Raw genomic sequence first — 26,074 nt, 5'->3', positions numbered from 1 at the left:
TCACTGCATGGCTGAGAAATTAAGAAAATAATTCCGAACAATGAAAGATGCAGTAGAGCTTATGACTACAGCCAGAGGGCATAAAATGATGCTCTCTACAAATGTGAACATGTTACTGTGAAGAATTATAACATTTGATGATTTTTTTTAATTTATTTATGTGTCTGAAAATCAGAGTTAGAAAGGAGGGGAGGGGAGAGGAGAGAGAGACAGACAGACCATCTTTACCTGCTGGTTGACTGAGCTGGAGCAGGTTGAATGTACTAGCCAGGAGCTTCATCCAGATCTGACCTGCTTGGGCCCAAGCACGTGGGCCATCTTTCACTACTTAACTGGACGCATGGCACCAGGTTGGACTGAAAGTGGAGCAGTGGGGACTACATAAGCTGTGACCATAGGGGATGCTGGAACTACATTGGCAGCTCAGCTTGCTGTGCTAAAGCACAGACCTCAACATTTCTATTGCTTTTGAATTCTGTTTATGGTTTATTTGATTCAGTATACCTTGTTTTATCCATAGCCAAGGTGAATAAAATTTTGATTTAGCATATTTGTAAGAAATCTGAATGAAACATAATTTAGTGTTTGGAAAAGCATTTGATTCCTTTCTCCTAAAATAAATCTCTTTATATTACAGTGTACTTTTGCTTGGTCCTTCTACGCTATTTAATATAGCTTATATACATTTCCAAACCACTTGTAGCTAAGATCCAGCAAATATTATACATAATTATTGTTAATTAGATATTCCATACCTATCTACTGAAAGAGCCTCTATTAATTTTCTATTTATTAAGCCCAGTAACCTCGTTATTTTGCTATTTCTGCCTACTCAGCATTTGTTGCTTTTAATTTTACTTTTAAAAAATTATTTATTTATTTTTATTGGAAAGACAGATGTACAGAGAGGAGGAAAGACAGAGAGAAAGATCTTCCATCCGATGACTCACTCCCCAAGTGACCACAATGGCCGGCGCTGTGCCAATCCGAAGCCAGGAGCCAGGAACCTCTTCAGGTCTCCCACACGGGTGCAGGAACCCAACGCTTTGGGCCATCCTCAAGTGCTTCCACAGGCCACAAGCAGGGAGCTGGATGGGAAGTGGAGCTGCCGGGATTAGAACTGGCACCCATATGGGATCCTGGCATAATCAAGGCGAGAAAAACCATCACGCTATCGCGCCGGGCCCTAATTTTCTCTTCTTAAGGTTAGGGCTTATATAATAGTTTTTACAGTACAATTCTGGGACTCAAAAATTTTGTCTGGAAAATCTTCATTACTCTCCTACCTAATAGTTTATCTGTTTAGGAATTTGTAGATTGAGAGTTATTTTTCTATCATTACTCTGAAGACAGTGGAATTCATTGCCTCATGTTTTTTTGTTTGGCTTATTTCTTTATTTTGCAAGGGATGGTAGGAAGAGAAGTAGTGGAGAGGTTACATTGCAGGAAGGCTGCAAGGCAGAGTGAGCGAGCTTGCATCCACTGGTTCACTCCTAAGTGCCCAAAACTCCCAAAGGAGGGGTGAGCTGGGGACTGGGAACTCAGTTCAGGTCTCCTAAATGAGTGAGGGACCCACAGATTTGAGCTATTACTGCTGCCTTTCCAAGGTAAACATTAAAAGCAAGCTGCACTCAGGAGTGAGAGATGAACTTAATCCAGACTGTCTGTTATGGAACGTAGTTATCCTAACCAGCATCTTCACCTCTAGGCCAAACACACACCCTTGTCCTGTTATTTTCGAAAACCTTTGTTAAGTCCTTCCTTTGCATGTTCTGGAGTCCCATATGGGTGCCAATTTGTGTCCCAGCTGCTCCACTTCCCATTCAGCTCCCTTGTGTGGCCTGGTAAAGCCTTGGGACGCTGCACCTGGGTGAGAGACCCAGAAGCCCCTGTCTCCTGGCTTTGGATCAGCTCTACTCTGTCTGTTGTGGCCACTTGGGAAGTGAACCAGCAGATAGATGGTGGATCTTTCTCTTGGTTTTTCCTTCTGTGTAAATCTGACTTTCCAATAACAGTAAGTAAATCTTAAAAAAAAAAAAAAAAAGCAACCTTCATCCATTTCTAAATAATTGGTTTTTTTCCCTCTTTTTATGTACAGTCCTGAACTGCTGCTGTAAGTGTGGTTATAGATATATTTTGTCTTGTTTGCTGTGTATTTTTCAGTTTAAGGAAATTGTATCCAAATGTAATGGAATAATTGCCAGCGACTTTTTTCCCTCCTTTTCTTTCTGATTTCTCTTGCAGAATCTACTTTATTCCTGAAACTGATTATATTACTTTTTCCTGTCATGCTTCATTGACCAGGTTTTTTTTTTAAAGAATTATTTATATTTGATAGGCAGAGTTACAAAGGGAAGGCTAGAAAAATGTTTGTCGTACATCTGCTGGGTCACTCCCCTAATGGCCACAACAGCCAGAGCTGACCCTAAGCCGGGAACCAGAAGTTTCCTTTGGTCTCTTATGTGGGTGCAGGAAACCAAGCCCTTGGGCTGCCATCCGCTGCTTTCCCAGGCCACCAGCAGTGAGTGGGATTGGATGTGGAGCAGCCCAGACCTGAACTGGTACTCTTAAGGATGCCAGCCCCACAAGAGCTGTCCTAACCTACCAGGCCAGGGACAGCTGCTGGTCCTGTCTTCTTGCTGCTGTTTTGATTCTAGCATACATTTGCTTTCTGGTTTCTTTCTTTAGTCCAAATTCAAGTGGTCCTTTGTTTCTTTTTATTTTTCAATTGACATTTTGCTGCTTGGGGAGCTTTGTAACTTTCTTATATTATCTGAATAATTTTTTGGGTTACTAGCTTTCTAGCTGCTCTTTCTTTCTCTCTCTCTCTCTTTCTCTCTCTCTCTCTCTCTCTCTCTCTCTTTCCCTGTTTACGACTGTCCCCTCCTGTTTCACCAGTGGTGACAGACCCTTTACCATCTCTCCTTGTGTACCTGCACAGTGACACATTTCATTTCCGTTTTCCTTTGGTCTGTTGTTTACCCAAGGTAAAATTTTGGGGCAGTATCCACTGCTGGTTCACCTTTATTCCTGTGTTGTTGTCACCACATAATCCATGCATTTCTTCTCTTGTGTATTACATGAAAATCTTATGCTTTAATCTCCTTCTTTTCATTTCTATTATCCTAAACCTAGTCTAATACAGTATTGTCATTGCCTTTTATGCATTCATGCGTTTATTCCATTAATCCTGGTCATAATATCGATGTCTCTTGGGCTGTGTAATCCCCTTGTTATAACGATTGGTTTTTTTTTTTTAAAGATTTATTTATTTTTTATTGGAAAGGCAGATATACAGAGAGGAGAGACAGAGAGGAAGATCTTCCGTCCGATGATTCACTCCCCAAGTGAGCACAAGGGTCGATTCTATGCCGATCCGAAGCCAGGAGCCTCTTCCGGGTCTCCCACGCGGGTGCAGGGTCCCAAAGCTTTGGGCCGTCCTCGACTGCTTTCCCAGGCCACAGGCAGGGAGCTGGATGGGAAGAGGGGCCGCCGGGATTAGAACCGGTGCCCATATGGGATCCCGGGCGTGCTAGGTGAGGACCTTAACCACTGCGCCACCACGCCGGGCCCTATAACGATTGGTTTTTAATATTCCTTTTATTATAACCATTTCATAGGATCATTGTGAAGATAAATGTAGCGGTACAAAACAAAAGGCGTAACTTTTTGTTATATCACCTCATTAGGGTTCATTATATATGGGAGAATTTTACGCAGATGGAAGGAGGCAGAACTAGGTTATTAACCCACTCTTTCTCATAAATTCAATTTTAGAAAAAAAAAATGAAGGAAATGTGTCTTTTGTGCTTACACACACCACATCATATGCCTGCTTTTTATAACCTGAAATGCTTTTTCAATTCTGAATGTATTTTTAGAGCTCTATCTTCTAATCACATCCCAAAAAGATGTACTTGATAAGATACACTGGATGGCTTTCTGTTTCCTAAGTGTGTCTGTTCTCACTTTGAAGGTTCTTTCCCTTCATTTTGCTTTTTTAATTTTTACCATCTTATGAAGTCTTCTGTGAAACTTATGGTGTTCTGTCCATATTCAAAATGTATTTTGCACTAATTTTCCATTTTAAACTACTCTGTTATGTATAGCCTTTTCTATTTACCCTCAACTAGATTTTAAATCCTTTGTATATTAAGACCTTCTAGTTGTGTTCTCTTCTGAGCTCTCAATAATGCCTTTTGTAGAGAACATGGAGGGAATGTGATGACTGAGCAAATTACTTATTTTGAAAATGGTTCCATCTCATTCTTGAGGTGTTTACAAGTAAGATCATGAAAATATGCTCATGATTCAGAAACAGATTGTGTCCAACTTTGGTTCAGTTGGCAGATTATATATGCACAAATATAATAATAAGTTACGTTCCAAGTTTAGTACAAGTATACATTCCTAAAGTAGTTTTTAAATTTCTAGAATTACATTTGTTTTTAGAAACTACTTAAAGAAATAATGAACTAACATCTCAAAATGAAAATTATTTGCTTTATAAGTTACATTGCTTGACGTAGAGGCCCATATGTATTTTGATGATGTATATACTATGAAATGATAATTTGAGATTATTTGCAAACAAAAAATGATCTTTCTTAACAGTTAACTCCAATGAATATACCGCTTATTAATCAAATATGATTGATCCTTAAGTATATTAATGAACTTTAGCCCTGACAGTTTGGTTTTTTTCTTTGCTGTTTTAGTAGATTAATAGTTGGTTTTTTTTTTTTTTTTTTTTTTTGTCTTTTAAACAGGTTGAATCAAGGGATTCATTGAATAGCATAGCCCTGAAATTTGATACAACACCCAATGAACTTGTTCAATTAAATAAGTTATTCTCCCGAGCAGTTGTTACTGGACAGGTATTATCTATTTTTCTTAATGCGTTGATATTTAGAGACATCAAGTGGTAGGTCAAAAAGTATTCATTGCCTTATAGTTAATAATGTGAAAAATTTGAGAATGTTGTGCCTTTGGATAAAACAAATCACTCCTGAGGAGAAAATTAAATGGTGTAAATGTCTGAATAAATTTCTTAGTGAATACTGAAACTAAAAAAATTTTTTTTCACTATAGTTTTCAAGAACTTTAAAAAATATCTGAAGCAGAACATGTGTATGATTAAAATTTCTAGCACTTTTAATGGTAAGGCATCATTGCATGTCAGACCTTCAGCTTACTTTTCAGAAGCAACAAGTTTCTACATTTATCTCTTTCCATAAATATTGCAGCCTATTTTTTGTGTGTTTTGTTTCTTTGTATTTAACTTGTTTTTGCAAAGTGCTATTTTTAAACACAGTACTTTTTCATGTCTGTATCATTATGCATCGTATGATACATCATTAGTTAATCACAATAATAGACTTACTGTTTTATTCTAAAATGTAAACATTACTGTAATAAGCACTCATGTATATATCTGTTTTTGTTCATATGTGACTGTAAATTTCTAGAAGTAAAATTGCTGACTTAAGGATTATGTGTAGTTTTAATTTTGCTAGTTATCATGAGATTGTCCTGTAAGAGGAATTACTAATATGTGATAATTAATGTTTTCTCAGATTAACTCAACAGTATGTAATTTCAATTATATCTAAATTTTATTATTTTTTTTACTTTGCTAGACTTTTTATTATAATAAATATTCTTATCATCTGAAATTTTTCTTTCTATTTCTTAAAGTCATTGCTCATGGTGAATCATAAGGTTAATGTTTCAGTTTACATGATTCTTTGTGTGAATGTTTTCTGACAGGTTTTATATGTTCCTGATCCTGAATATGTCTCCAGTGTTGAGAGCTCTCCATCTCTAAGCCCCATAAGTCCGCTGTCACCAACGTCATCTGAGGCTGAAATTGATAAGACCAGCGTAAGTATCCCTACTTTTCCAAGATGACAGTGAAGAAATCTTGTATACTCATTTTTCATGATATGTTTTCATGTGCATTGACTGTGGTAAAATAATATTTTTTTTCTTTTTATTTTGTTACTTAAAATTTTCAAGTCAGGTTTTGAAGTAAAATGTTAAATCAGAGAGCTTAAACTGACTTATCTTCGATAGTACTAGTGGTAATGATGATGGTGATCCAAAGATACTCATCAACTCTTAGAAATGCCATACATAATTTTCAGGATTTTAATTACTAAATAATTATCACAATAGAAAATTCTTGTCCTATTTGTTTTTTGTTGTTGTTTGTTTTGGGGTTTTTTGGGTAAGAGATAAGGAGGGAGCGCTCTTGATCTGCTGGCTCACTGTCCAGATGGGGAGAGTATGGGCAAAGAGTGCTCTCACATCTGCTGGCTCGCTCTCCCAGTGACTGCAGTGGTCAGAGTGGTTGAAGCTGGGAACCAGGAACTGTCTGCGTGTTCCATGTGGGTGACAGGGACTCAGCCACGTGAGATATCATCTGCTGTACCCTACCGTCTGCATGAATTAGCCAAAGTTGAAATCAGAACCAGGCACTCTGACATGAGTATCCAGCATCTTGGCTTCTAAGTCACTCAAATACTTCCCATTTGATTTTTAATTTTTAATTTTAATCATTCTTTCAAGTGTTAGCATTTCTTAGGAGCAGATGCTCTATGTTACAATTTATAAATAAATTTCAAGGAACAAAACTATATTTTGATAGAAATCTCTGAAGAAGAATTAAGACTTTGTGTTTCTTTTCTATATATTAATAACCGATTATAAAATAGTGACATTGTTTGTGTGCTAAGGGCTGTCATTCCTTTATTAATGACAAGATTCCCATGGGAGATTTTTCTGAATGGCTCTTTTGACTTTTTGAGATATCAGTATATGTTACCGATGTTAGTTTGCCCATAGTTATTTGTTTCTAACTACTAGTTTTACATTTTTACTTTCTGAACACTGATACTACTCCACTCTTTCTTGTGGAGTATGTGATGTGTTACTGGTATATATTTTCTTGTGCATGGACTTTTCTCCCTTACTATCATCCCGTCTCGGAGAGAAACAGGGTGTTTTTCAAATGTTTATTTTTTTGGATGCCTTCTTTTGTGTAACAGTTGCAGCACTATACTTGCTGGTGCATCTACATGAAAGGAATTTATTTGCATGTAGACGTCTGCATGTCTCAAGCGCTGTTTCTGTGTTATAATTATTGGGTTTATGTGTCCAATATAAATATATTAAAGTGTATACTCTTAGAAGCAAGAGTATTTTGTTTTATCAGATATAACTCCTATTTGCTTTGCATTGATTAAATAATGCAAATTAACATTTTATATGTTTTCCCCAGAAAATGCTTATGTTTTTAGTAATGATTGATTGGAGTAATTTCAGGCATACCTCTGAGTTAGTCTTCACTAGAACACAGCATATCTTCACAGAATGCTGTTATGTGTTAGCAAACAGTCATATTGAAAATTGTAATTGTCAGTGTCATCACTTGACCTTGCTATTAATGACAAAGCACATATATACACATATTGTATTACTGTATTTCCAATTGGTTTCTTAAGTATTTTGCTTCATAATCTTCAATTTAATCCATCAAAATCCTCTGAGAAGGTAGTCTATAAACTTCAGTTTGAGAATGGTCTGTATTACTAAGAAGCTGTAAAATGTCTAATACTTTGTAAAACAATGTTGACAAACTCTGAAATTTAAAAGGACCTTTTCATGAATGGTTTCTATTGTGTACCTAGTACTGATAATAAGCTCATCTCCTTTTCTCTCAAGGATATTATGTGGTCTTATCAGGACTGGTGACTTAATTCAAAAACAGCTACACCTGCATGTCTGCGGTGTCCTTCTTGGGCTTTGTATTTACACCTGCCGTGCGCCACTAAAGGAAGCTTAGGTCAGAGATAGGCCCCATTTGGGACTGTGGCCCTGACCACATCACCTGAGAGTTGTTTCCATTTCTGGAAGTGGACTCTGTGATGTCCAGTGACCGAGTCACCTCAAGCATTTCTCGGAACCTGTCACTGTCAGTGATGCATAGCTTGTGCTTCTTGTCAAAGATTTACTTAAAATTGAACAAATAACTTGGAGATATTTACTGAACAAGAAAGCAATGCTGTTCTCTCATAGTAATTTTTTTGGTTTAAGAATATTTTGGAAGGACCTCTACAATGTGGTGAAAAGGATCAACAAGTTATTAGGAAAGCGCTTTATTTGACTTTGGTAATGTGCTTAATGTGCTTAGGTTTTTGAATTGCCTTTTCTTTTCTGTTCCCCACCCTGCACCCCTTGCCATTTTTAAAGAATCCTGATGTGGCCCACCCAAAAGAAGCAGCTCCTGCATCTGCCTTTACTGGTATCCGACCGGCACGGGCTGTGTCTTCCACTTCTGAAGAAGAAGAAGCATTTACTGAGAAATTTCTGAAAATTAATTGCAAATATGTAACAAGTGGCAAGGTAATGAATGACACTTTAGAGAAAAATTTTAAATCATATTTCAGCTGATGACTACAGTAAGACACTTTGAAGTTGGTATTCCAAGTCACTAACATCAGCAGCTATGTGGACATTCGAAAGCTACTGACAATGGCTGACTCATGAGTATAATGGCTGCTGCTTATCATTTGGGGTCTGATGGTTTGTTGCACTTGTTAGAAGCTGTGGGGTATAAATAAATTCAAACAATAGACGCAGTCACATCCTGTTCTTAAAAACTTCAAAAAGCACACATAAAAAGCCCCCTGCTGGGCACTGAGATGCTAAATTTTTTACATTTTTAATATAATAAAAATAGGGTGCTAGCTTATTTAGTTAGTATCTATAACATAAGCTAGAAATTATTTGAGGTCTTTTAATGGATTATCAATTAGACAAAAGCCTTCAAATTAGGTTTTTCTATTTCTTTGCTATAGGAAAAAAAATGAGAAAGTGTTAATATGTCCAAGATTTCCCTAACATGTTCAGAATTTAAATCTATTTTATTACACATTGCTACTGTTCTAAGAAAAAATGTGATTTACAAAGAAAATATTACAAAGAAGCAGAAAATTGGGATGTTAAATCCAAGTTTTGCTTTGAAAGTGACAATAACATGATATTGACTTCAGAAGTTACACATGAGAGATAGCACTTTATAAAGAAAATCCAAAAATTACAAGCATTGAAATATATGCTATCAGTCCCCCTGTGTGTTGCTTTAGCTGTATCCATGAGTCTTGATGTATTGTAATTTTTATTCAGTTCGAAGTACTTTCTCTTGATTGTTTTCTACAGCCTATAGATTATTGAAGAGTGCTAGTTCCTAACTACCTGATGATTTTCCAGGTATCTTTCTGTTACTAACATTTTTGTTGACTCCATATTATCAGAGAAGATAGCTAATTGCTATTTGAAGGGTTTTTTTGTTGTTGTTGTTGATTTTCCTTTGTTAGTTTTTGTCCAAAATATGGTATTTCTGGGTTAGTTACAGTTAAGGTTGAAAACAATGTGTATTCTGTTGGTGTATTCTACAAAATGTCCATTTGTCACATTGTGCGATGGTATTGGGTCTTCTGTATTCCTACTGATTTTTGTTTAAAAGTAGAGGTTGGAATATCCAAATATGATTGTGAATTTTTCCATTTTCTCCTTCCAGTTATATCAGTTTTTGTGTGTTTTTAACTCATAAAAAGCTGGTTCAAGATGTTTGATTTATCTTAATGAATTGACCTGTCCTTATGAAAGACCTCTTCACTCGTGGTCATATTCTTTGCTGTGAAATCCACTTTGGTGGATACCAATATAGTCACCAAAGTATCCTTTGGTTAAGTGTTCACATGGTTTATCTTTAGCTATTCTGTTTTACTTTTAGTACAGGCTTCTTATTGGTAGAATGTAGTTCTGTCCCATTTCTTTGCAAGATCTCTGCTTTCTAACAGGGCAGTTATTGATTATGTTAGGTTTTTATATACTTTCCGAATACTTGTTTCCTGTTTCTCCCAGCTGTCACTCTTTTCTACTGTTTTTTTTTTATTATTATTATCTTAAGGATTTATTTTATTTTCTAGGCAGAGTTAAAGAGAGAGAATGAGACAGAGTCAGAGAGAGAGAGAAATATCTCTTGGTTTTAATGTGAAATTTCCTAATAAGGTATTTATTGAACATATTATCATTTGCTTAGTTCTTCTTAGATATTTTATCTTTAAGTTCAAGCTGGTTCTCATAGAGTTTTCAATATCTCTACTTGCCATACCCAGGCTTCTGTATTCTTAACTATAGTTGTAGTTGTATTAATGTATTTTTACCTACCAAATTTTTAATCTGTTAGTTCTGGGCCTGTTGCTAATGATTTTTTTTTCTATTTGTTGTCAGTGATAATTTTTTTATTTCTTTTCATCCTTATTAATTATTAATTAGATGTCTGATAGTTTTGCTGGAGGCTGAAGATTTTTATATGTGTGTGTGTGTGTGTGTGTATATATATGTGTGTTTGTTTGTGTATGTATTCTTACAATTTTGATCTGGGGCACAACTGTTTTTCTATAACCTTTGCTCTCCTGATCCCCAACAGTCTAGTTAAATTTCCTGTACAGTGATGATATCATGGTATATCTTTAAGCTTGGTTAGACAGGACCAGAGAGGCCTTTGGTCCATAGCCAGTGTATTCCTACTGAGATAACATCCTTTTTAGTATTCAGAGGCCCTGTAAGTATGAGGATACTTTAAAAATATTTGTGAAAAAAAAAATTGAAGTTTGACTTCATTTTGCTGCACTAAATGTAAAATCCCATGTATATGAGGGATCTTCAAAAATTTTATGAAGAAAGCATATTACCATAAATCTTTACATGGATTGTTATAAAGTTGCGCCAAAGTGCAGCTTGTTTTTGATTCAGTCCCCTAAACAAGTTTTTAGTCTAATAGATAGAACACAGACTGCTATCAGGACTCGTGCTTTTCTTCTTTTGTTCCTGTTGCATGCCCTGTCTCATCCTTGGATAGCAGCTGACCACATGGAGGTTAGCCAGTACTTGGGCAAAAGCTTGATAAGAACTCTCTGTACATCAAAGCATGTTTTACTGGTGAGCAGTCATTTTTTTATTCCTGCAGCTTAGAAACTCCACTCTGTATCTTGGGAGTAATTATTAAATTAATCTCAGATGTGTGCATTGATTTAGGTACCAGTGAATTTCCTGGTGTGTCAGTATTGGTAAATGCTTATTCCATATATTCTATGTGTGGATGTGAATGTGTTTCAGTAGGTTTTTTTCTTTGAAGATTTGTTTATTTTTATTGGAAAGTCAGATTTATAGAGAGACGGAGAGACAGAAAAAGAGACAGAGAGAAACATATTCTATCTACTGGTTTACTCTCCATGTAGCCACAATTGCCCGAGCTGACCTGATCTAAAGCCAGGAGCCAGAAGCCTCTCACGTTGGTGCAGGGTCCCAAGGCTTTGGGCTTTCCTCTTCTACTTTCCCAGGCTACAAGCGGAGAGCTGGATGGGAAGTGGAGCAGCCAGGACGTGAATCAGCACCATATGGGATCCCGGCACGTGCAAGGCAAGGACTGTAGGCACCAGGGACGTGTTCAGCAGTTTAAAACAGGATTAATTCTTGGCTAAGAGCAGTAATTCATTTGCAATATCTGAATAAAAATCTTTCGTAAAGATGAAAATAAAGATAAGGTCATTGTCAGGATTGCAGTATAATCTCTTAAGGAACTGAACTGTCTCTTTTATTCTACTATACAAAATATAGTGAACAGAAAATTATACCTCGTTGTAAAAATTGCCTTGATCAATCTTCAGACAAATTGATTGTAGTAAAGACTGTTTATGTAACAATTATGATATTCATAATAGCTAAATTATTATAGACTTAAAGAAAAAGAATATAAACTTTTCTCCTTGATGATGTGGTTACCCAACCCTAGTCGTCTTTAGTATTTACAGAAATAACTAAAAGTCTAAGGTAAGCCTCAACTTTTCTTTTGCTGATAGACTTTGTTTTCCATTAGAAATAATTTCTCCTTAAGAGATTTGTCAGGTGATTGCACATGAGGAAATGGAAGTTGTTAATACTAAAGAATAATCTGTACTTAAAGTATCCAAAGGTCATGTGGATTAAGGAAATACTTTAATTGCACATCACTTGCTCACAATAGTCTTACTGTGATGTTGTTAGTATTCAGGAGTTATAAAACAGTACTTAATAGTAATTAGGTAGGAATGCTTTAGTGTGAGTTTATGGCCTTGGTAAAGTGAATCTTAAGAGTTACTTTCTCAAAAGATTTTTATGAATTTTATATTGGGTTTATGTTTCTATTTCCAACTTATTTAATGGAGAATAACATACTACCTTAACCATTCCAGCTATATGGATACCTTTATTATATGGGAGAGTTAGTAACCTTGAAGAATAGATAACACATCCTCTTAGTAGGAGTACATAGTGATAGTTTTATGGGAGTAATAGTAGCTTGGTCAGTGTAGTGATTAGGATCTTTAAGCCATTTTGTTGTAGAATACTCCCAGACTTGGGTCCACTTGCTTTATGGACAGCAGGCCCATCACTGATACTGGGGTGCCAGCAGAAATTGGAAGTTTATTTTGCAGCGTGCAAAGCAAAGAGTGGGTAGCTTTCACTCAGTTCTCAAGCTTATGAGAGATTGAGCGTGGTGACTCTTACAGATTAAAACAAAGGTTGGGTGGGCATGATTGTGTGTTCTGATCTGTTTGTAGAACTCATAATCTTCCTTTTGATGGGTCAGTGACAGAAGACTAATGTATTCCTTTATGATGGTGGAGATTAGAGTCTACTGGAAGATTGTTTGTTTTTAGATTGGTTTGTTTTTAGCAGGGCTTGCAGTTCCTATAAAGCTCTTGGAGTATATCATTTAATATGGTTAAGTAACGATTGAATTCTGAGCTTTGCAGGCTGACCTGACTTTGTGCCACTTTTTTACTTTAGTGAGTTATTCTTTAGCAAGGAGTTGGCTAATTATCATCTGAGTAAAGGCAGAACTGCCAAACTGGGGAGAAACACTGGGGCCCACTAAAGTCTGTATCAAAAGTATTAGGAGGGCCTGGCACAGTAGCCTAGTGGCTAAAGTCCTTGCCTTGCATGTGCCAGGATCCTATATGGGCATTGGTTCTGATCCCGGAAGCCATGCTTCCCATCCAGTTCCCAGCTTGTAGCCCGGGAAAGTGGTCAAAGATGGCTCAAATCTTTGGGACCCTGCACCCGTGTGGGAGGAAGTGCCTGGCTTCTGGCTTCAAATTGGCGTAGCCCCAGCCGTTGCGACTGCTTGTGGAATGAATCATCAGATGAAAGTTCTTTCTCTCTGTATATCTGAATTTATAATAAAAAAAATAGATCTTAAAAATTTTTCTAAAGTGTTAGGAATAGGTGCTCAATTTCATCTTCTAACTCAAAAAGTAGAAGCGCAGGGTTGAGAGGAATCTCAGCAGTGCTGATGTGAATAGAGAATTACAACATTACTGTTATGCTGGGTCTTTATATCATACATGGCTAGTTGTCATAAAATCCTGTGGAGTAACAGCTAGAAATGTAATGCATGCTAGAAAACCCAGTAATCAGTTCTGACTAATGCATCAAGTGACGTAACATCCCTCATAAAACCTGGAGTTTACTTTTGCTATTTCTAGCTGATTGCTTAGTTGCATTTCACAAATACACTTTTTAAAGATTCACTTTATTTATTTGAAAGTTAACAGAGTTATTTGAAAGAGTTAACAAAGAAGGAGGGAAGAAGGGCGAGAGAGAAAGAGATCTTGCATTTGCTGGTTTGCGCCTCGAGCGGCCACAATGCCCATGGCTGAGCAGGGCTGGACTGAAGCAAGGAGCTTCTTGCATGTCTCTCATGTGCATGGGGGGGCCCATGCAATCGGGCCATCCTCCTCTGCTTCCTCTAGCATGTTAACAGGGAGAAGTGTCAGATTGGTGACAGTATGTGATACTGACATGACAGGTGTTAGTCTTACCTTCAATGCTAGAGTACCAGCCCCCCCCTTTTTTTTTAAGATTTATTTTGAAAGTAGCTGAGAGTACATGAAGAAGGGAGAGCTCAATCTTCTATCTGCTTTTTTACTCCCCAGATGTCTGCAACAGCCAGCACAGTGATAGGCCGAAGTCAGGATCTTCGTTTGGGTCTCCCATGAGAGTGATAGGGCCCCAAGTACTTGAAACGTTTTGTGCTGCTTTTCCTTGGCCATTAATAGTCATTCCCATTGGAAGCAGAGCAGCAGCTGGAACATGAGCCACTGCCTGTATTGACTGCCAGCATTGCAGTTGGCGACTCTACCCATTATGCCACAACATAAGTCCCAACTTAAATTTACTGTAGGTGGGAGGGAGAGGTTGTGTAAAATGGGTATCTTAAATGTTTTTTCATTGTATATAGCTTACTCTTGGGTATCTGCTTGTATTATTCCTGGCATGTGAACGTTCCCTACAATATATGTTACTATGTCTCATTCCCTTTTTGAACATATGTGCCAAGAATACAAGCTGATGCATAGAAATTTAAATTAAAGAGTAAAAGATAAACAGGTTGTAGTTTGTGTAACGTCACTTCATGTTTACTTGGCCCGTGGTCAGAACTTAAAAACATGTGCAGTTTTGGATCGCTTCCCTTGCCCCCACCAAAATGTCCTTCCAGTATTGCACATATTTACTGTGGATGATAATGTCTCTTAGATGAACACAGTAGTAGCTTTTTCTCATTTGTGATTTGGGGAACATTTTCAGTAGGATTGGGATTTTTTTGATTGCTTGTTTTTTAAAGTTAGAATCTGCTATGGCTTAAAGTTTCTGTCCTTAAAGTTAAGCCAGGTGAACTAACAGGGTTGAATATAGACTTGCAAAGATCTAATACAAAATCACATAGAATTCATGTGCTGGTTCTTAACAGTTTCAGAGAAAAGACAAGACTGCTATGATATCAGCACTTGATTTCCTTTTATTTTTAGAAATCTGCCTGGCACTTACTGTTAACAGAATATTATGGAATGGTAGTTAAAGTACGGAATTAAAGAATATGATAACAGTTTGTGGCTTGCAGATTGAAGGATTACTGTAAAAAACATTAGTTACTTGGATTTTTGAATCTTGGTTTTCTAGAGCAACTTGCTTGGCCTTTCTCAACTTTAAATTCCCCCATCTGTAAAGTGGAAATGATTACTCCCTTCTCAGAGTAGAATTTATGAAGATCAAATGAGCAATATACACATAAAATATGATACACAGTCAGTCAATATTAACTACCCTGTTGGATCAGTTGCTTGTAAACAGGATTTAACAGGTTTTTGTCAGTTTTATAGATGAAAAAGTTAGGCTCAGGTTCTTTGCGCATAAACACTTACCTAGGTAGTAGCAGATTCAAACAAGAATCAAAGTTTTTAAAAAGATAAAGTGAATTGTATTACATGCTCATTTTATAATGAATTGCATATACATTCATCAATCAATCTGCCATATATAAATGAAACTATATTTGGTGCTGGTAGTAAGAAAACACGGAGAAGAAGGATGCAGGTCAGTGCAAAGCGCGGCTCAGTCTTACAGGACCTTACGATCCCGTCTTACCTAACAGGTTGCCTTACATGTGCTACTTAGTATTTAACCGAGTTGGCAAGTTGTGTTTCCTGACTAGATTGTTACTGGGTAGAGTATAATATTCTTTGTATTCTGCCTCTGTTCTTGGGAAACCTTGGGTTTTTAGTAAATATATTTTCATGAGAAAAAAGGCATAGTTTTTTGATAAGATGTATTTTTATGAGAATACCATAAATCTTAAATGTGATCTTTAGAGATAAATATAGCATATGGCCTAACATTAGAATGAAATTAGAAAAATAGCTGTAATACCTTTTGAAATCTTAAAACTTTGGGATTACATGTCACTTTCTTTTTTCATCATAGGGTACAGTCAGTGGTGTGCTGCTAGTTACACCAAATAATATAATGTTTGATCCACATAAAACTGACCCTTTGGTTCAAGAGAATGGCTGTGAGGAATATGGCATCATGTGTCCAATGGAAGAGGTGATGTCAGCTGCAATGTACAAAGAAATTTTGGATAGCAAAATAAAGGAATCCTTACCCATGTAAGAGTGATGTTTATACTCCTTTGCAATTTTATTACATCTAGATAGTTGGCCCTGATTTAATAGTCTGAAATTTTTTTTAGTTTCATTATAGTTGCTTTTCATTTTGTCAGTAATGGAACGAAAGATTCCTCAGTGTAATGGGAAGATTATTACCTATTTTAGATTTGTGTATTTTATTAGAAAACTAAGTATTTGAAAGTATCTTATATTACTCATTTAATGTAGTCTGTACAATTTTATTTGGATAATATGTAGAATTCTAAATCACCTCTCTGAATCACATTTTCGAGTACAACCAGATTTTCCTTGAAAGTGTCTAAAGAGTGTGAGATGTTAAATTTACCAAGAGTCACATGAGCAAAGACATTATGATAGCCAGAAAGGGTTTATTTTTTGTTTATTAGCTTGTTTATATGCTTCTCCAGAAAAATATGATCGATAGGAGAGAACCCTTCAGGTTACACAAATGTAGTTGCTTTGCCATGGAATATATTCTTTAGGTGATTTGTGTGATTCAAGCATGAGACTACAGGTCTTGACCAAATTAACGACAAGTGAGAAAATGAATAAGGAAAAATAAAAGGAGAAAATGATAAACTCTAAGTATAGAAAAAAACGAAGGAGAGATAGAACAGAAGAAACTTGCTAAGTAGTAGGGAAATACTTCTGGTCCCTCCATCCAGGACTGGGGCAATGATTTGAAATCTGGCTTTTCATTAACTGCCACCGATATTTCAATCCCTATATTTGATCACATGTAGATGATGCCTGTTTCAAAATTAAAACATGCAGAATAATTTGTAAAAATAAAAGCAAGTTACTATTTCTGCGGATGACTGCATTAGTCATTAGGATACCTGTGAAAGTATAAAATCTTTTATTCAAAAAGTCACTTTGTATCCAAGAAAGTGTCTTGACTTGGTAAACTAATCTGTAGAGGCATAGATAATTCCTAGAAGGCATCATTATCCTCTACTATTGATCACACACAGAAATTGACATCCAGAATCTATTGCAAAGAATAAGGGTTGTGGGAGTGGGTTAAAGGATGAAACAAATGTGGAAAGTGAATAATTGGGTTCACTGAGAAAGAGGAAGATTATACGAGCAGATCATGAGTCATTGCTAACATAGTCTGTTTGTTTCCCTGATTTGCTCATGTGTTATAATGCTTTGGGTTTCCTTATTCTGAAACATCCAGCTATTCCATAAGCCTGATCTAGGACCCTTCTGCCTTCAAATGACTGTTTTGTAAGTCAGAGTATCACCTGGAAGGTGATTTTCAAATTTAAAAAATATTCCCCTGGAAGAAATATTAGTAAATCCTACCTTCAGAGATAATTAGGAATAGCATTGAGCACCACATTGAATCAATAAGTTAAGTGGTTTTACTTAATAATGTCATTTATAGTAAATTAGGTAAGAGATTTGATTGATTTTTCTTATGCTGCTTGGTAGTTAATTTCAAAAGTATTCTGAGTTGTATTAAGCAGTAATGGCAATATTGGCATAAATATTTAACCTTTCAGCATATTACATCTGAAATGAGTACTGCTGTCATCTAGATTTGTTATGTTTATCTCACCCCAGGGTCTTGGAATAGCTAGGATTTTGCAAACTCCATATGTGCAGTTTGAGTCAATGACCAGTAGATGACACCATTGCACGTTAACTAACACAAATCGCTTGTGTTATGATCAGATCAGTTGCTACGGCAGCAAATAGCAATTGGATTTCTACACTTTAAAAATAAGTTTTGCATCTATGTATGAAAAGTTTAAAATTTGGAAAGGACTAAAAGGCACAAAAGGCTTAACCAATTCTCATTCAGAAATAATTATTTTTGTGTTGACTTGCTTTCTAGTCTTTTCTGTTCAAACTGTTTTCCTGTGCTCTTAAGCTGCATTTCTGTGTTACTAAATGTTTTTTTTCCCACTTAAAAAAATGGAAATTTGGTTATGAACCCAGTTGTGAACCAGTGTTATCTAATATTTAAACTTTTTTACCTAGTCAAATTCTCTTAGAATTGGTAGTTGTCATTGTTAACTTGAATTTTCCTCTAAGTACTTTTGCCTCAGTGCTATTCACAGTTAGTTTTAACTCTAGTGTTTGAGCCATATATTTTAATTTCATTTCTATTTGAATGTAAATAAGCACTGTGTGTGATTTGTGAATGTGTATGAAAAAACAGTGTTTTTAAGTTTGTTAGAAGATCTGAAATCTTAATAGTGCCTTTTTACTTTATGTAATTTATTGATGATTAATTTTAAGTATAGAATATCATCCTTATCCATAACCTATATCATTAAATTTTTTTCAGGTAGACAGTTTATAAGGTAATCTTGCATTAATGCCTCCCAAATCTTAAACTGTTGATTGAAAAGCTTACCTTAGTACTTTGGTCTATAAGAATATGTCCAGAGTTTTATGTTGTGATGAGTCTTACAGTATATCATTTTCCAAAAGCCTTCTAATGGTACTGATCTCATGTTCAATTATAGAAAATATAATATCACAATTTTGAAAGTCTGATAGTTTTTAATTTTGTTTTATGACAGAGAAATAGATCCGCCATCAGGAAGGGACTTCTGCCATTCAAAGAAAGGGAAAGGAGGCAATACTGAGGAGGGAGAATCCCGACTCCGTGATGCGGGGAATGATAGTGCCAGCACGGCTCCTCGGAGCACTGAGGAGTCACTTTCTGAAGATGTGTTCACAGAATCAGAACTGTCTCCCATACGGGAGGAGCTGCTCTCTTCAGATGATCTGCGAAAAGATAAGTCCTCTGGTGCGTCCTCAGAATCCATGCAAACTGTCATTCAGGCTGAGGTGGGCTGTGCATCAGTCAAGTCAGAGACCAGTAACGCTCCTGGTGACTTATCGTCTCATTCTGCACATTCCACAAACCAAGCTGGCATTTCATCTCACGAAACTGATTCAACTAACCGTGCAGTGGCCACTAAAGATCTAGCTCCAGACAACTTAGAAAAAACATCAGGCTCTCAAGAGCAAAGCACAGATAAGAAAGGAACCACAAATCAGGATTTTTCTCATGAGGAGAATTCATTACACCAAGAAGACGAAAAAGAAAATATGCCTTGTGGGGAAGCAGCAGAATTTAAGCAAAGGCAGACTGTTAACAAAGGCAAACAGGGAAAGGAGCAAAGTCAGGACTCAGAGACAGAAGTAGAAGAGCTGCGCAAACTCTGGAAAACTCATACTATGCAGCAAACTAAACAACAAAGAGAAAACATTCAACATGTGTCACAAAAAGAAGCTACGCATAAAGTTGCATCTCCTGAAGGACATGTGGAGGGTAAGTGTTAAGGACTATATTCATTGTATATTGTCCTCCTCTTTCTATGCTGACTCAAACAGCTACCATATCTTAGGCCAGTCTGATGGCTGGTCATGCAGTTCTGATACACAATTCGTGTACACACAATGAAAACATTTGGAATGTGTTTAAACATTCATTGTGTGTGTGTGTTTGCTTTTTTTTTTTTTTTTAAGATTTATTTATTTATTTGAAAGTCAGATATACAGAGCGGAGGAGAGACAGAGAAGAAGATCTTCTGTCCGATGACCGCAACGGCCAGTCCTCTACTAATCCGAAGCCAGGATCCAGGAACTTCTTCCGGGTATCCCACATGGGTGTAGGGTACCAAGGCTTTGGGCCATCCTTGACTGCTTTCTCAGGCCACAAGCAGGGAACTTGATGGGAAGTGGAGCTGCCGGGATTAGAACCGGCACCCATACGGGATCCTGGCACGTTCAAGGTGAGGACTTTAGCTGCTAGGCCATGCCGCCGGGCCCTGTATGTGTGTTTTTTAAGATTTATTTTACTTATTGGACAGAAGGAGAAATCTTTCATTTAGTAATTCACTTCCTAAATGGTCACATACCAAAGTACTTGGGCCATGTCTGATGGTTTTCCCAGATTCACTAGCAGGGATGCTGCTGTTGCAGATGGTGGCTGAATTTGCTATGTTGTGATGTTAGCCCATGTGTAAATATTCCTAACAAATCTATCTTGAAATAATTGATTGATTTATATAAAAGCAGATTTCATGTGCTTCATGTAGTTTTAAGAACATACTTCCTGACTCCTTCCTTCCCTCACTCACCTTTCCTCCACCCTCCTTATTTTTCTTTTAATTTTTGCAATGATGTGCTTTTAGTTTAATTTGTAGTCACATGCTTAATTATCCACCAAAAAATAATTCAACAGGCAGAAGATAGGAAGATAACGGTTCCTCAAGAGTATGTAGACAAGGGCTATAAACAGCAGTCAAATTTTAAGATGTCAGTTTCACTCATATACATTGCTTTTTTTCTTCTATTGTATATATTAGTTACCACAAATCAGAAAACATTTGTTTTTTGGGGACTGGTTTATTTCACTAAGTGTCATGAGCTCCACTTGTATCATCTTGTAAAAAAAAATGGAGGGAATTTCATTTTTTTGTATGGCTGGATAATATTTCATTGTGTATAATGCGTTTTCTTTATCCAGGCATCAGTTGAAGGACATCTGGGTTGATTCTGTATCATGGCCTTTATGAATTGGACTGATATAAACATGGGGAATAGATAACTTTACTATGCTGATTTCTTTAGGGTAAATTCCCAGGAGTGTGATGCTGGTCTCACAATAGATCTGTTTTCAGATCTCTGAGTACTTTCCATACATACTGCCTTTCATCGTAGTTGAGGTAATTTATGTTCCCAGGAGCAGTATCTTAGGGTATTTTTCTTCCATGTTCTCACCAGCATTTGTTTTTTTTTTTTTTTTTTTCAATTTTTGCATGAAAGCAGTTCTCTGGGGTGAAGTGAAACCTCATTGACTTTTATTTGTGTATCTCTGATGGTTAGTGACCCTGAGTTGTTTTGTGTGTGTGTGTGTGTGTGTGTGTGTGTGTGTGTGTGTGTGTGTGTGTGTATCTGAGCAATTTCCTTTAAAAAAGAAACAACGAAGTGTAGTTATTTGTTTGAAAGGCAGAGTTAGAGAGGCAGAAAGAGAGGATGAGGCAGAGATCTTCCATCTGCTGATTCACTCCCAAATTGGAACACATGCTGGAGCTGAGCCTGTCCAAAGCCTGGGGCTCTTTTAGATCCCACACGTGTGTACTGAGGCCGAGGGACTTGGGCCGCCCTCCACTGATTTCCCAGGTACATTAGCAGGGAATTGGATTGGAAGTGCATCTCGGACTTGAACCAGCATTTATATGGGATGCCAGCACTACAGGCAATAGCTTTACCCACTGTGCCATAGTGCTGGCTCCATTGTTGTGGAGTTTCTTGAAATCCTTATAAATTCCATATATTAATCCTTTATCAGCTATATAGTATGTATTTTCTCCCATTTTGCTCGTTGCTTTGTTGATTGTTTCCTTTGCTATGCAGATGTTTCTGAATGTAATCCGATTTACTTGTCTTTTTTTGCTTGTATTAACTATTTTTCTGGGGTCATATCCAGGAAATCCTTACCTATGCCAGTGTCTTCCAATGTTTCTCCTGTGTTTGCTCTAGTAGTCTGATGGTTTCAGGTATTCGGTTTAGATCCTTGATCCATAGTTGAATTTTAGATAGGATCAAGATAGTGATCTTGTCTCATACTTCTGCATGTGGAGATCCAATTTTCCCAGTACCATTTGTTGAAATACTGCCTCTTCCCAGATAGTGATTTTAGATGATTTATCAATGATGTTTATTGTAGATGTGTGGATTAATTTCTGTTGTTTCTAAGCTGCTCGGTTGGTTCATGTCTCAGTCTGTGAGATACCACTAGTCTGTTTTGATTTAACTGATCCTTATTGTATTTCGAAATCAGATATTATGATGCTCATGGTTCATTTTTTCAAGATTACTTTAGATATTGGAGTGTTTTTGTCTCTTTAACATTTTTTTTAAGATTTGAAAAGAATGGCCTTGGTAGTTTGATTTCAGTCATGTTGAATCTGTATGTTACTTTAGATGGTATTAACATTGTAATGATATTAATTCTTCTAGGTGAACATGAATGCCCTAGCATTTGATGCATATGTGTTTCTGTGGTAACATCTCACTGTTGAATTGATCCCCTAATCATTACATAATACCCCTCTTAAGACAGCTCCTTTAACACTTTTTGTCTTTTTTTTTTTTTTTTTTGATTCATTTATTTTCATTGCAAAGGGAGATTTACAGAGAGGAGGAGAGACAGAGAGCAAGATCTTCCATCCAGTGATTCACTCCCCAAGTGGCCACAAAGGCTGGAGCTGAGCTGATCCAAAGCCAGGAGCCAGGAACTTCCTCCATGTCTCCCACATGCGTGCAGGGTCTGAAAGTTTTAGGGCATCCTCTTCTGTTTTCCCAGGCCACAGGCATGGAGCTGGAGGAAAGCAACTGTGACATGAACCGGCACCCAAGGGGGATCCCAGTGTGTGCAAGGCTAGGATTTAGTCATTAAACCATTCTTTCATGTCTCAGTGTCTGTGTCTTTGTTGGTGAAGGCAGCATATAATTTCTTGTAGGCAGCATATAATTGGGTTTAATTTTTTATCTACTTAGCCAGTCTGTATGTTTTACTATGAAAATTTAGGTCACTCATATTCAAGTTATTATTGATAAGTAATGACCTGGTCTTGTTATTTTTGACATGTTTCTGTTGGTTGGTTTGGATTTCCTTTGCACTTTTAAAAAACTTTTATTGAAAAATACAGATAATAAAGGATGGATTTGATCCATGCACAGCTGTAAATGGGCCCAGCATGCTTCCACTCACAATGGTGGCTTTTGTATTTTTGCCTAATAGGTTTATGCTTTTATATTCCTTCATGATACTGGTTATCTGCTTCTGTGTGGAGCATGTCCTGAAGTATATTATGTAAAGATGGCCAGTTTCTATTTGTTTTGGAAGGTCTTTATCTTTATTTCTTTTTCATGTATACAGGAGAATTTGGCTGAATACCAAATTCTTTTTTTACCACCCTACTACCTTCCTTCTTTTCCTTCCTCCCTCCCTCCCTCCCTCTCCCTCTCTCCCTCTCTCCCTCCCTTTCTCTCTCTCTCCCTCCCTTCCCTCCCTCCCTCCCTTCCTCCCTTCCTTCCTTCCTTCTATGACTTGGACTGTGTCTCTATTCTCTCCTTAGCTGTAGGGTTCCTGGTGCTCATGTGGCAGACCTGGCCTGTCTTGCTCCTGGCTCTAGTATGGACTCTTCCAGGCATTTGGGAGGGAACCAACGGATGGGAGCTCCTTCTCTCCGTCTCTGTCTCTCAAAAAAAAAAACAAAACCAGAGAGACAAAAGCAATGAGCCCTCAGGATAAATAATGACATCAGGTCCAGTTTTGTGGTATCCTTTGCTTATGAAATTATAGGAATAGTCTTTAATTCCCAGTATACTGTGTTTTTGCGGAATATGTTAAAACTTAATGAGATTTAACATTTGTTACATTAATAATGTCAGAATATTTATCCTAGACTAAGTTGATTTACATATGCATTACTATTTTGAAAAATGTATTTTATTGAAAAGACATATTTGTAGCGAGGAGAGACAGAAAGAGAAAGATCGTCCATGTGCTAGTTCACTCACATAACCTCAACAGCCCAAACTGAGCTGATCCAAAGCTGGGAGCCAGGAGTCCCTTCTTCGTCTCCTGCAGGGGTGCAGGTTCCAAGGACTGGGGCCCTTCTTCACTGCTTTCTTCAGGTCACAAGCAGAGAGCTGGATCAGAAGTGGAACAGCTGGGACAAGAACTAGCGCCAATATGGGAAGCTGTTGCCATAGGATGGAGGATTAGCCTGTTGAGCCATGGTCCTGGCCCAATTTGCATTTCCAGTTTCAGATTTCAAACAAATTTCTAAAATGGCTGAAGTAAGTTTACCATTGAAGCTATTTTAAAAATTGTGATTTTATATAAAATGTATCTTTAAATTTTCCATTTTTAAAGGAATTTATGAATTTATGAATGCATTATGTTTTCAAGGTGGCAGTAAATGCTTAACTAATATAACACAATTGTCAGAAACAGATTGTATCAAAGAACTGCCTGTATCACTGTATTGCTGGTATCAGTGTTCTCGGTATTCTAAAGATGGGATCAGCCGAGATGTCCATAGTCAGAGGAACAGTGGTGTGGGAAGTATCTGTCTATCTTGCGTATATATAACACAGTGGAGCATTATTCAAGTACAAAACATGAAATTCTATCATTTGTATTAAAATAGATGCAATTAGAATGCATCGTTGAGTGAAATAAAGCACACAAAGATACCACTTGTTCTTTATATGTGAGCTAAAATTAAAAAAAAATCAAAATGCAAAAACAAGATAAATACCTGTTTATCAGTATTGCTACAAATATGTTTATCAAACTTTGTTTTCTATCTTTGCCAAACCAGTGATTGTGTGACATAGTGTGAATATGTAAAAATTTATTATATACGAGTAAAACAGATTTCTGTTCAGTCATTATTTCTAGCTCTTGAATCTATTCCCTCCAAATTAGAATGTTTTTACTTGCTAAGCTCTTTATTTAGTGGAACATTAAGCCTTTAATTGTGACTTAAATTAAAAATATTACTTTGGGTCCTATATTGAGGTATAGTGAGTAAGCTACTGCCTGCAATGCCAGATCCCATATAGCTACCTATTCAAGTCTCAGCTGCTTCACTTCTTATTTAGCTCTGCTAATGCCTTAGGAAAGCAACAGAAAAAACCAAAGCTCTTGAGTCTCTGAACCCACGTTGGGAGACCCAGAAGAAGCTCTGCGCTCCTGGCTTCAGTCTGAGTAGGCCCTGGCTGTTACGCCCATTTGGAGATTGAACTAGTGGATGGATGATCTCCGTCTGTCTTTCTGTCTGTCTCTTTGTCTCTGTAACTCTTCAAATAAATAAATAAATTCCTTCAGAATTTACCTTTTAACTATCTTAAGACTCCATAATTTCAGCGTTCTCCTCTTCATTCAATCTGTCAGGCCAGCATCACCACCATTCATCTCCAGAACTTTTTCCATATTTGCAAACTTATAGCACTGAACCCATTAAACAAAAATTGCCATCTTTCCCATAGTGGCTGTCCCAGTCTTCCTTCCAAAAACAATGTGTAAAGATTTAACTCAGTTTCTTTGCATCATCCAGTTGAGTTACTCTAAAGGTTTAAGGATTATATTCAATAAACTTTAAAAAATTCAGTTACCTGAAATAAATTCTAGAAAGGATTCACCAGTTTTTCATCTGTAATCTTTTTTGTTTATTCAGAATTAATGCCTTTTTTGAGAAGTGCGTTATAGAAAATCTGTATGTTATTTGGAATTTTCACACAGAGATTACCATTGATACCATTTTTGTTTCTTAAAAGTCTTGGTGGTAATGTGGGCAGGGTCAGGGAACCATGATTATATACATGCAAAGAAATGTGAGAAGGCCTCAAAATGTTCATGGATAATTCACATTGTACTAAATTCCGTTTTCCAAGAACTTTCTTGATGCATGTGTGTATGCAGTTCTATGTATACAATTCTTACATTATTTGTATGCATATGTACAGCTGGATTTTTTAGTTTAAAACCTGGATTATACTTTATATAGTTGCGTCTTTCTTAACTAAATCTTTTGTCATGAACATTTTTATGTCATTGTAGTTCTTTTAAAATGAGGCTTAATGACTATAATGTAATTAACTTTTCCATATCAAGACCCTTAGCTACTATTAACAATAGACATTTTTATGATATTTTCTATCTTTAGTGCTTTAAAGAATGCTGATATGGATGTTTTTACTTGAATAATTTGCACTTGATAATTGCCCTGTGTTTTTAACATTGAAAAAAATGGATTTTAAAATCCTGTAATGTGGATAAACTACTTGTAATGGATTTTTTTCGAGGACCAGAGATACTACTGTGAATGAGGCAGGTTCTGTTATAAATAAAAAGGAGAAAAATTAGCAACTGTTTATATTATTGACATTTGAATCTTTCCTTTATTTTTTTTTTTTAGAATGAAAGTTATTTTTTAGACAACTAA

The 26,074-nt window shown here is 36.6% G+C and overlaps 1 protein-coding gene across 6 annotated transcripts in view; it reads left to right on the top strand.

Annotated features, from left to right (window-relative positions):
- The window catches only part of OXR1 (oxidation resistance 1), a 188,336-nt gene that overhangs the window by 130,141 nt on the left and 32,121 nt on the right, over positions 1-26,074 (top strand). For all 6 annotated transcript variants that reach the window (XM_040979423.1, XM_040979422.1, XM_040979419.1 and 3 more), the window contains exons 3-7: positions 4,770-4,877; positions 5,770-5,883; positions 8,254-8,406; positions 15,874-16,058; positions 18,620-19,377. In XM_040979423.1, coding sequence (XP_040835357.1) covers positions 4,770-4,877; positions 5,770-5,883; positions 8,254-8,406; positions 15,874-16,058; positions 18,620-19,377 — 1,318 coding nt within the window. The remainder of the gene's footprint in view (positions 1-4,769; positions 4,878-5,769; positions 5,884-8,253; positions 8,407-15,873; positions 16,059-18,619; positions 19,378-26,074) is intronic.

The sequence above is a fragment of the Ochotona curzoniae genome, unplaced genomic scaffold, assembly GCF_017591425.1.
Source record: "Ochotona curzoniae isolate NIBS_2020 unplaced genomic scaffold, NIBS_Ocur_1.0 contig_3190, whole genome shotgun sequence".
Classification (NCBI taxonomy): domain Eukaryota; kingdom Metazoa; phylum Chordata; class Mammalia; order Lagomorpha; family Ochotonidae; genus Ochotona; species Ochotona curzoniae.
The sequence above is the reverse complement of the archived record's forward strand: the minus strand, read 5'-3'. Positions and strand labels throughout refer to the sequence as shown.